This window comes from Amblyomma mixtum, chromosome 2 (assembly GCF_055824585.1).
Source record: "Amblyomma mixtum isolate Tamu chromosome 2, ASM5582458v1, whole genome shotgun sequence".
Classification (NCBI taxonomy): Eukaryota; Metazoa; Arthropoda; class Arachnida; order Ixodida; family Ixodidae; genus Amblyomma; species Amblyomma mixtum.
In genome coordinates, this window is record NC_143013.1 from 240,103,793 (window position 1) to 240,115,273 (window position 11,481).

Genomic DNA, 11,481 nt, shown 5'->3' on the forward strand with positions numbered 1-11,481 from the left:
CAATCTTAGCTCTTTGCTAGCACAGCAGCTAAATACGATAGAGCGGGCGGCGTTGGAGGCCGACGAAGTGGCTGTCAGAGAGTGTTTTGAAGTGTTTTATCTGGAGTTCTGCTGAAGCTTCAATCCAACGAAGTACTACAGCGTCTGCCGCTGTTTCAGAGCGTTTCCTCGTTGTTAGCAGAAGCAGAGACCACCGCGCTCACGTCAGTGACTGCACCAGCGGCGTTTGCAAGTATGTAAAAGGCCTGGCACGAGCGGCCTTCTGTGGTGTGTTTGCGCGTCCGTTTTGGAGCAACATTGCGGCTTCGCTCTTGGGCCTGTTCAAATGCAGTGGAGAACTTCATTAGAGTGTATAGTGTGAAACTTGCCACATGCAAAGCGACAGCGCAATTTTCTTATGGCCTATAGGGGCATTGTGAGGTGGCCAGTTTATCCTGTGATGAAAACGCTGAACAAGCTGGAAAGCTGTTTCGAGTATCGATGGGACAGCTATTTGCTAACGAGTGCCTTGCATGCGGATGAAATGTGGTTAGGCTTTCACAGTAAGGCACTGTGAGAATGAAAAAAATACGCTGAATGTCGCTATCATTCCGTGCAAGAAAACTGAATGCGTTTTTTTTTTGTCATGGGCCTGGTCTAAGAGCGCCGCCTATGTACGGCTTCACGGCTCCGCTTCCGACTCGGATTGGTAGTTCGCCCCTATCTGCGCGCTTTGAAGGAGAGGATGAAAGCTGCCAGTCGAAGATATGGTTTGGTTGCCTTTTAGATAACGATCGTGGGCATCCTAGAACTATCGGCGACTAAGCTGGCACAGCGAACCATACAGCTACTTTTTGCACAGCGCATCTGGGGCGCCTGCTGCTAGGCCATGTGCATTCCGTCAAAAATATAAAGCTGAAGGAGTTTGCTTCCAAACCGTGTAGCGAAGCTCTTCAGCACATCTGACAGCCCTATGTTTTCGAGGGCTTAGGACTTAAGTTCCTCCCGCCTTCCTGAGATTAGGGTCCCTGAGTATGCAAAAGGTGCCACGCTGCGGCTCTCCGAAGAAGACGCTTTGGGGGAGATACTTTCGACAAAAACTGTACTTCGAGCGCCTAACGCCGCTGAAAATCGATGCAATGTCAGCTGAGCGTGAGAGCCACTAGACGAAGGAGCGTTAGGAAGGAAAGGTGGAACATTTCGGCGCACTTACTTTGCATTCAGAGCCATCCGGAAAAATCCTGCCACTTTGATCAATACAGGGAGTCACAGCAGGCGTCTGCAAAATATGCGGAGAGAAATATTTCACTCAGTGCTTCCACTCTCTGAATGTGTCAGATATTCTGATAATAACTGCCCGCCGCTTAAGGTAGTAATCGAAACAACATTCAGGCTATCGTCACTGTTAGGTAATTGTCCACGATTTTGTTAGCAGTTATTGTTAGGCAACAATCCTTGCCTGTGGTTTCATTTTATAATATATGTTTAGAATACTATATAGTCCTGATTAGTAATTTGCATTAGGCTTACGCAAAATTTACACGTATGTTTTAGATCAATGTCATAGATGCCAAAACTTATTTTACTGGGCAGGTGAGCTAAGAGCGTTTCGCATGCAACGCGCATTTCGTTGTTAAAAGCAAGGGCGCGGTCAGACCCACAAGAAAAGAGATAATGAAGAAAATTACCGTTCGTCGCCTCCGACGGGACGTGCCTTTGTGTTTAGGGGTTGACTTGTGTTCACGATTCGCTAGATTCGAAAGAGGAAAACATTTTATAAAAAAAATGTGCGCATACCGAAGCAAATAATGCGGCTACGAGGTGTGCCCATGCAGTGGATGCCAATTTTTGCGACCGCATATTTTAAGAGTGTAGTACTTTCACTAGTTCACCGCGCTGTCACCACCTGCCACACTGTAACTCACCTCCTGCGGCGCGTGGTCACTCGACGCTCAGGTCTCCACGAGGCTCACGCGTGCCGAGTTGCCCACGCGCTGGCCCTCAACAAGGTCTTGTACTTTGCACCCTACGCTTCCTTCACTCAGACTCAACGCTCTCGAGACTGCCCTTGTGGGCCTCTACAGGCAGCTCTCAACCTCCCTATCACTACCTCTACCACTAAGCTCTTTGCCAAAGGCCTCTTCCATCCTCTTCGTTCTCTTCTCAGTCTCCATCGTGACTCCCAGCTTGCCCGGCTTTCCCTTACCCGTCAGGGTCAGTGGTTATTGACTCAAGCGGGTATCGCGCCCATTCCAATCTCCCCGTTTACCTCTCCTATTCCCACCCCCGCCCCCAATCTTCGTATCCTTCCCCTCCCGACCAACATGTCCCCCGTCCTGCACGCCGGACGTCGTCATGCGGCCGCACAGCACCATTCCCCTCTCTTTGATACCCAGGGTGTAGCTTACACGGATGCCTCCTTCGTGGCTCCTCGAGGTTCCTGCGGCTACGCCCTGTATCATCCACACCTCCCTGCTCCTGAAACGCACACCAGCGGGCCGTATCTACACCCTCCAGACGCATTGTCCGTCGAGGTCCTCGCCATTGCGCATGCCCTCCAGTCATTTTCCCTCCTCCCCTCTCTCCAAGAGTACACAGTCTATTCGGACTCACAAGCCGCTATACACCACATACAGAAACGCACCCTGACCCCTTCTCTCCAACAGGAGGTCGAACGAGCGGTCTCCGCACTGCAGCCTTCCATCGTTTTCCTCCGCTGGGTCCCTGGGCATTCAGGGATTGACGGCAATGAGCTGGCCCATCAGCTCGCCCGCGACACACTTTTCCGGGCACCGTTGATCCCCTGGCCCAAGCCCTAGGAGGACGGTGGGAGACTCACCCTTCGCCGCACAATAAAAGAGGTCTACCTTGAGCTCCGCCTCGACAAACGCCTTTACCCTCCCCCTCATCCATCACTCACAGTGCCGGAGTCTCGCCTTCTTCGGCACATTCAGATGAATGCAGTTATCACCCCGTCCCGCCTCTTCCTCTATCGCTATCGATCGGACCCTTCCTGTCCCAACTGCCCCTGTATCTATGCGGACCTGGCCCATTGCCTCTTCTATTGCCCGGCTGCTCAGCAGTCGGGTTCCTTCCCCCCACCCTCTCTATCCATCACCACCTGGCTCGACTGGCTTGGCGCTGAAGAGGAAGAAGAACAGCGGCTTCTGGTCGCCCAGGCGGTCGAAATGCTCGGCCTGTAAATTATGGTCGATTAGAAGTCTTTTACTACTGCTACTACTACTACTTTCACTAGGGAGCGTTTCTTTGTATATTTACGCATTGAGCGAAATACGGCGTACATGGAACCTGTTTGAATTGCAGTGTCGCGGCGCTAGGCACTTAAGGAAGATAGTGGCTGAGCCAGGAAGGAACGTCTAAGTGAAACAGACTGTCATTCGAATCTCCCCGTTAAAGTGTCGCGGTTCCCATCGACAGCAGTCGCAAAAATGTTTGATCCGAAAATATGCTAAAAAATTACCGACGATTACGTTACTTCCTAATGCGAAATTTGAGCGCAGCAAATAAGCTGTTTCACCTTTTCGATACATTGAGGCAAAGAAATCGAGCAACACATGTATGCGCTATCACAGAGTTTTTTTTTTATTTTTCACACGTATTCCTTTAACAAAGACTCCACTAACCGTTCTTGACAGTCATGAAGGAAGCTTTGTGGTCGGAGAAATAGACTGATATATGTTCGACTTGGTACACCAATGCTTGATTCTCAAAGACGAGATCTATACAAGTGCCTCGCGAGGTTGTCACAGCCGTGGGACGCGTTACGAGCGAGAGGAACGGGATGTTCTCCCGCATAAGTGTTAGGAAATTGCTGTTTGTCTTTATGTCAACATTAAAGTCCCCCACTACTAACATCGGTGTGGATCGATGGACGGTTAATGCGAGTTGCAGGAAGTGCACGACGTCTTTCGTGAGTGCGGTAGGGGCGAAGTAGGCAGCTACTACCAGCAAGCCGTTGGGCAACTTTGCGGCGCACAGTTCGCCAACTTCATGTGACGTGCCAAACATTTCGACTGGTATTGCAGAGAGACCTGTGCGCAAGTAGATAGCGACTCCCGCCGCTCTGTTGTGGTCTCTGCGAGCACCACAGCAGTATAGGAAATCTATGATTTCGAGAGGCTCTTCGGGATCCATCCAGGTTTCAGCAAAGCAAAGTACAGAGGAATGGCGCAGAATGTGATCGTGGTGTACGTCCTTGGCATGTGCGGCAAGGGAGCGTACGTTAAGAGCGGAGATCAACAAGTAGTGCGGCTGTTCAGTCATGGCGAGGCACTTGGCGGTGATGGTGTCAAGTTTGTGGGACTGCAACCGACGAAATTCATCGGCTAGCTTTCTGTCCGGATTGGCTTTTCCGTGGTAGAATGTGAAGTCGTTGTCAACATTGGTCAGGTAGAGTCCGTTGATGTCTGTAGCGCGACTCAGTGCCACGTATACCAACTTCTGTGGATGATTCTTGGCGTAGGAGTACACGACTTCATCATATGTGCCACCCTGGGATTTATGAATGGTAATGGCGCTCGCCTGCACAACGGGAAGCTGGCATCTTCTTACCGATACCTTCGTCTTCTTATCGATAACGCAGGTGACGGTACGCCTTTCAATCGGTATCCAGTTCGGTTGAACGTTTCTGTTGAGCTTGCGTAACTGGTGAGATTTTGCGGCCGCTACGGTTCCGATCGCAAGTTTGGAGCCAAGCTCCCCGAACTGCAACCATATGCGTAGCGGTTTCCCATGGGTGTCGTTTTCGATGAATTTCAGTGTTCCCACCGATCCATTAACAAGGCCATCGGAAACATCCACGTTGAGGGTGATCATGTAAGGCTTGCCAATGCACAGCATTATATTTGCTGGCAAATTTCCTATTTCGGCCTTGGGTAACGTTTCGACCTTACGCATGGCCTCTGTTTGCTCTTGCATAGACCTACACCCAACGATTGTATCCTGTGCCGTGCATGGTACAGCATTATCCTGTGCTACTATGGCCTTTGTTGTGTTGTAGTAATCAGATTCCTTGTTGGAGTAGAACAAGCGTATGCCACCGGGGCAAGAAGCTTCTGCTTCCTGCTGTGGAACGAACCGACTCTCGATAAGTGAGATTTCCTCGGGGTCTAATGCGACACCATCTCCAATTTTGGAAAGCAACGTGGAGAACCTGAGATTGTTTTGTCGTACCACTTTAATGAGTGCAAAGTAGGCGAGGTGGTGCCACGCGATTTCTGTGTTGAACACGTCGTCTGTTTTGACGCGCTTGAACACCTCAGCTGCACGAACGGGGGGAAGCTGACGCAGGTCCCCACACAGAATGACGTCCAACCCTCCGAAGGGCTGCAGATATTTGCAGGTGATGGAGCGGAGCCGCGAGTCGATTCTGTGAAGTATATCAGCAGACATCATGCTAACTTCGTCGATAATCACGCATCTGACATTCCTGAAAGCATAGCGGAAGGTGTTCAACTCGTTGTCCCTGAGTCCGCTGTCTGTCTTGAGGCTAAGCTTGAACGCTGCGTGCACAGTTACTCCGCCTAGTGCCACCGCCGCCTTTCCAGTTGTAGCGCAAGCCACATATGCGTTTAGATTGTATGGGCCAGCAGGGTTACAGTACCTGTTGTAGAGGTCCATGATCAGGCGCAGTACAAATGTTTTGCCGCATCCAGCCACTCCCGTGAAGAATATTTGCAGTGGTGGAGAGTTCGGAGTTGTCAGTCGGTGTAGGACTTCTCGGACGATCTCGTACTGCTCATCATTTGTCTTCCGCATGGTGTCCAGGTACTGATCTCTGCTCATGATGTCTTGGCGCGTGCACACGGCGGGGCATTGTTTAAACGGGGCATTGGACTCGACTGCACCAATGTCTAGGAGATCAGAGTCGTCGTTCTCCATGGCTGCCGGGTGCACGGTCACATCGGAAATCCCAGAAGCCGTCTCCCGTTCCTCGTTATTGGGTCGTATCAGGGAATTACAAACCGCACGGAGGTCTTCAATATTTACATCACTCTGATAGCGTGATTTGTGCTCCCGAATGACGTCAGTGTTTTCCTCGTATAGCCGTTCGAAACAATTTTGGTCTAAGATGTCCACCTCCTTACGAAACGGAAGGAAGAGTAGGACATGTTCTCTCTTGAAGTTAACTGAATCGTCGATGGAGTAACCGCGGTAGCGAAGTATCACTCGCTGAACTCTCTTCTTCCAGGTGTAGATGTTGTAGTCTGTAGCGAACTCTGCCAGAGTGACGGCTTCCAATTCAGGCGCGCGGTCTTCGTAGCGCTCGATCATAGTCCTTTTCCAAACGTCCGTGCTAGATTCGTCCAAGCGTTCCTCCTCCATTTGAGCGTGAGACTTCCGGATGCGCGTCCTTTCCTCAGGCCAGGCAGTGTTTACAAAGACAATTTTGCGACTAGCCTGCGACATGTCCTGCTTGAGCAAACACCAGGCGGCCTCCTGTGCTGAGAGCTCGACCGCATTGAGCATCTTCACGCCCAAGTGTCTCAGTGCCTGCGTGTAATCCATGTCCCCCTTATCCTTGACAATTTCTTGCACCGCACGGTTCAGATTGGACATACCTCGATTGGCCTTATTTACATACTCTACCACGTAGGCAGCACACGCATACGTGTCGAGCACGATCTGAAGATCCATGTTTGAATCTAGAACGGACGCCACCCATGGGTTAAAGTAATTAACCCGCTTTTGCTGCACGGTACGGGGTAGCATGACGGTGGGACGAGGTGTACCTGCTCGGAGAACCGAAATGTACTGCTCCCTGTCCGTGATGCCGTGATGTTCCCAGAACTGCTGTAGTGAATCATAGTTGGTCGTTTCCAAAGCCTGGTGCATGGCTTGGTACTTGATTTGGAGCATCTCGATGTGTTTCTTCTGCGCCTCACTCTCCACACTCGGGAAAGGCACTACGACCATGGGTTCATCAATGGGCATGAAGGGGACGTTAAAGCGGCACTTGGTGCTGTTGCGCTTGTAGCAGGTGTGGGTGTGTTGGTGCACCTGCGTGCGCTCCCGCTTCAAGTACGTGGTGTCCAGCGAAAGCAGAGTAGTGGCCATTTCCAGAGTTCGGGGCATGTGCATGGAGAGTTGCTCATCGGGGGCATTATCAAGCCAGAGAAGAATGTGCGCGTGTGCCGACCCGCGATGCTGAAATTCGATGCGTTTAAAGTAGTCGACCACTACGTATGGTCTGAAGGGGGATATCCGGGTATTCTGGAGTATGTTTAGAATGATGCGCACCAGGCGGTCGAAGTAGATGGCACAGACTACGGGATCGTCATTTACTAGCTGGGCACGATAAATGCTGTTCATTTCCTCTACGGCAACTGCAGTCTCATCAGGTTGTAGACGAAGTCGCTGAAGCAACACTAACAGCTCGGGCCAGTGCAATTCCGAGGCAGACAGTGTGAGGAACGCCGTAGGCTTACCCAGTTGGCGGATCATGGCAAAGAGGTCTTTCTTGCGCCTGGCCCAGTACTGCACGGTATTGGGTATGCCATGCATAAAAGCCATGTCATGTTCTACCGCTTCCTGAACGAAGTCCTTGTCGAGTAGCTGTTGTTTCGTTAGGGTTTCCACCGCTCTGACGTTGCGGAAGGCCACAGACATGTCGCTGGCTACTCGGTGCCTAAACACTTTCATGGCCATGTACAGTACGTGTTGTGGGGCGGCACCTCGACGATCAGACCTGCGGATCTCGCTCATGGCGTGCGTGAAGACGGTTGGTTTGGCACTGGCGTCCACTCGCCGTGGTTCACCGAGGTAAATCTGTGGGAATGAGAGCTCCTCCGCATGTTCGTCGTAAAGAATGCTCAGGGGCTTCTTTCCCTCACCGGGAGCAATGACAAGAAACTTGTCTTCATCCCATATCAAGGTGTGCTGAGCCAACGTCATGGCTGTGGCCGCCTGGATGGGATCGTTGAGGTCCGCGCATTCCGGGAGCGACTCAATTTCGTCCTGCTTGTCCACCTCAGTGATGTCACCCAAACGGGCAAAGTCGCACTTGATGTTGTAGTGCTTGTATAGTGTGCTCTCGCAAAGCACCTTGAGCCACGGCAGCAAATCACATTTTCTCACTGCCCCCGCCAAGTAGGTCGTCTTCGCGAGAATACGCCGCTTCAGATGCACATTGAGAGCGCGGTCTTGTTCGATGGCACGGGGCAACGATGTAACCATCTCGTCCACGTCAACGCAAACGTTCACAACTGGACCCTTAATGCCATATTGGCCTCCCCCGTGCATCAGTCGTCGCACTTGCATGAATGGGATTCGCGGAGATACGAGTCTTACACTCACCGCATTAAGTTGTGGAAGGTGCGCTGGCCTCGAGGGATATTTGTAACCGTTTGTTGTCGAAAAATGAGGAATGTCACCTTTCCGCACAGATTGCATGCATGAAGAACACAGTCTGAATTGACACAAGTCCGAGTTGGGAAACGCACACCGGAGATTCTCACGGCACGTATCCGGAAGCGGTTTCACGTCATTTTGGAACCAGAGCCGATCACACACTGAACACACACTTCCAAACGGATTGTCTGTAAACTGTCGCCGGAAAGCATTTGTTGCACCCTGACTGTTTGCGAGCCTTTGTTTGCGTTTGGCCTCGGCCTCGGCCGCGCGAACGGTAGAGTCTTCTCTGCGACGGCGATGAGCTTCTGCTTCAGCTTCGCTTACTGCTGGTTGCTCTCGACGGCGGCGATGAGCCTCCGCTTCGGCGGTGCGAACGGCAGGGTCTTCTCGGCGGCGGCGATGAGCTTCTGCTTCAGCCTCGCTTACTGCTAGTTGCTCTCGACGGCGGCGATGAGCCTCCGCTTCGGCGGCGCGAACTGCAGGGTCTTCTCGGCGGCGGCGATGAGCTTCTGCTTCAGCCTCGCTTACTGCTGGTTGCTCTCGACGGCGGCGATGAGCCTCCGCTTCGGCGGTGCGAACGGCAGGGTCTTCTCGGCAGCGGCGATGAGCTTCTGCTTCAGCCTCGCTTACTGCTGGTTGCTCTCGACGGCGGCGATGAGCCTCCGCTTCGGCGGCGCGAACGGCAGGGTCTTCTCGGCGGCGGCGATGAGCTTCTGCTTCAGCCTCGCTTACTGCTGGTTGGTCTCGACGGCGGCGATGAGCCTCCGCTTCGGCGGCGCGAACGGCAGGGTCTTCTCGGCGGCGGCGCTTAGCCTCTGCTTCGGCGACGCGTACTCCTGCATCATCTCGACGGCGGCGACGGTAAGCTTCTGCTTCGGCGGCACGCACCTCTGGATTCTGACGGCGACGGCGCTGGGCCTCTGCTCTGGCAGCTCGTTTAGCAGCAGCAGCAGCAGCAGCAGCAGACGGAGGACTTCCATCGGTCGTCTCGCTCATGGCTCAGAAAGAACTGGCAGATAATTTCGCAGTGGCGAACGGCAGCGGCAATTTCGGCTCCGTTGTGAATGATGAATCAAGTGCTGCCAGCGAATGACGCGTCCATTGGCTGTCTGCGTTTGTTACTGATGTGTGGTTAACATGTTAAGCTTCGCCTGTAAGAGTGGAACGCGACAGCGTCTTGCAACGCTGCCAGGGAGTCCACAGAACGCCATCGCCAATTCGGCTGTACGCCTTGCTGGACGGTAAATTTATTTTTTGAGGAAAGGAAATGTATCTCTCTCGCATATCTGGGTGGACACCTGCACCTCGCCGTAAGGGAAAGGGGGAAGATGGGAGTGAACGAAGACGCCGTATTAGCTAGACGCGCCTTTGTTCATTCCAAGCCAGTCAGCTGGCATTACGGAGTGGCTAGCGTGCTCGTATCGCACTCCGGAGACCCTGGTTCGATTCACCAACTCGACCAATTTCGTTCTCGGTTTTATTGATTTATGCGGTCTAATTAGAAAGGTTAATTAGGCTATTTCATATTTATATTATTGAATTTCTATCCATCGTGTTCTGTCATTAACCTGTCAATTGTTGGAACTGTCTAGGATGTTCGACACAACGTATATAAAACGAGCAACGTCTTTGAGTGGGGAAGTGCGTGGTGGTGGAGGGAACGCGGGTTCGTACTTATCTGTTTTTTTTCAGCAGCGTCTCCTTCCGCGGACGCTGTTGTCGCTGCGGCGCGCGTCTTTCTTTTCTTTTCTTCTGACGTCTTCATTCTCCTCTATATTAATTAGTCTAATTGATTAATTAAGCAATTAAGTAAACTCAGTCCAACTTAGTTGCAGCATCACTATACGATCCCTTTGATTGGTTGCATGGTTACTAGCCAAAGTACAATTGGCCCCATTTGAAATTCGCGCACTGTGACGTCACGAGCATTTCGACCAATTGAAAAGCGTGACATTCGGGGCGGAGCTGGTTACGAGGCCGACGCCGACGCCGACGCCGACGACGACGCGAAACCCAGGAACGGACGCCAAAGAGCTGCGCTCTAAAATACAAAATTTAGGAGCAATATGAACGACGTTGAACTTTTAAATAACGTTCTACGCTGTATTAAACATTCCTAGCTCCCAATTTCCTTCCAGAAACACTTCAGTCACTGAATGATGCTTTCCTTTCCGAATCATCTCACTAGTCTGTAAGCCCGATCAATTGGACTGTGCGGATTTCTTGGGGCCGATCGTGAGCTTCTATAATTTTGCGTTTATATTTAGAACCAAAGAAAACGATCTTCGTTATTTCCGGGAGGTTATTGGGCCGTGCTCTGATTTTTTTTAGTGTTGTAGCGCCCGGCGACGCTATAAAGCGCAGGCGCTGCGATCGGCGTTCCCGCGACAGAAGAAAATAAAGAACGACAGCGCGTGCTCGGAGCGCACGCCCGGCACGCGCAGTCCGGAACTAGAAGCCTGCCACGCTGGTCGTCTCTGTCTGGTGCTCCGCTGCGACCCCGCAAACCCTCAACAGTGGTGACCTGGCGAACCGTGCCTTCTATCGCAGCGGCGTTCCAGCATGGCGTACTGGCAGCACCCCAGTTTCGACCCGCCGCTCCCGGCGTTCCGGCCTGCAGGCGTTGGCGGGTGGTTCGCCCAACTGGAGGCTGCGATGTACCTGAACGGCATGACCATCCAGCCGTTCAAACACGAAGTCCTTTGTGACATCCTCCCGGCCGACCTCCTGCGTCGGCTCACCTACTCTGCTTTCGGCGGCCGGCCATACGATGAGCTGCGTGCGGCCGTCTTGGCGTATTTCGGCGCCTACTACGTTCCGCCGCCGCTCTACGACGCAGCGGACCCGTTTTCGCCGCCGCCAGCCTCTGTCCCTGGACCGGCCTCGCTCGCGCCCACGCAGCCTTCATCAGAACCCGGCCCACCTCAGCAGCCCCTCGCCGCATCGCCGCCACTCCCGTCCAGCGTCTCCAGCCCGGCTGTCTCTCTCGACGCCACACCAGGTGGGATCCGCTCGAGCTCCGCCTCGCGTCCTGCTCCCACTACTATCCGACCCGCGTCTCTGGCTCTGCCTCCTTGCGCTTCAGTGGCGTTGTCGCCAGAGCCTCCTGCAGCCAAAGACGACTCTGCG

At 52.8% G+C, this 11,481-nt stretch overlaps 1 protein-coding gene across 1 annotated transcript; it reads right to left on the reverse strand.

Moving 5' to 3' along the window:
* Window positions 1–5,880: 5,880 nt before the first annotated feature.
* Window positions 5,881–9,580, reverse strand: LOC149363129 (uncharacterized; the record flags this gene model as incomplete). Its single annotated transcript, XM_089568438.1, has 1 exon — window positions 5,881–9,580. A coding segment is annotated over exon 1 (3,468 nt), but the record flags the coding sequence as incomplete, so codon positions are not given.
* Between the last annotated feature and the right edge of the window lie 1,901 nt (window positions 9,581–11,481).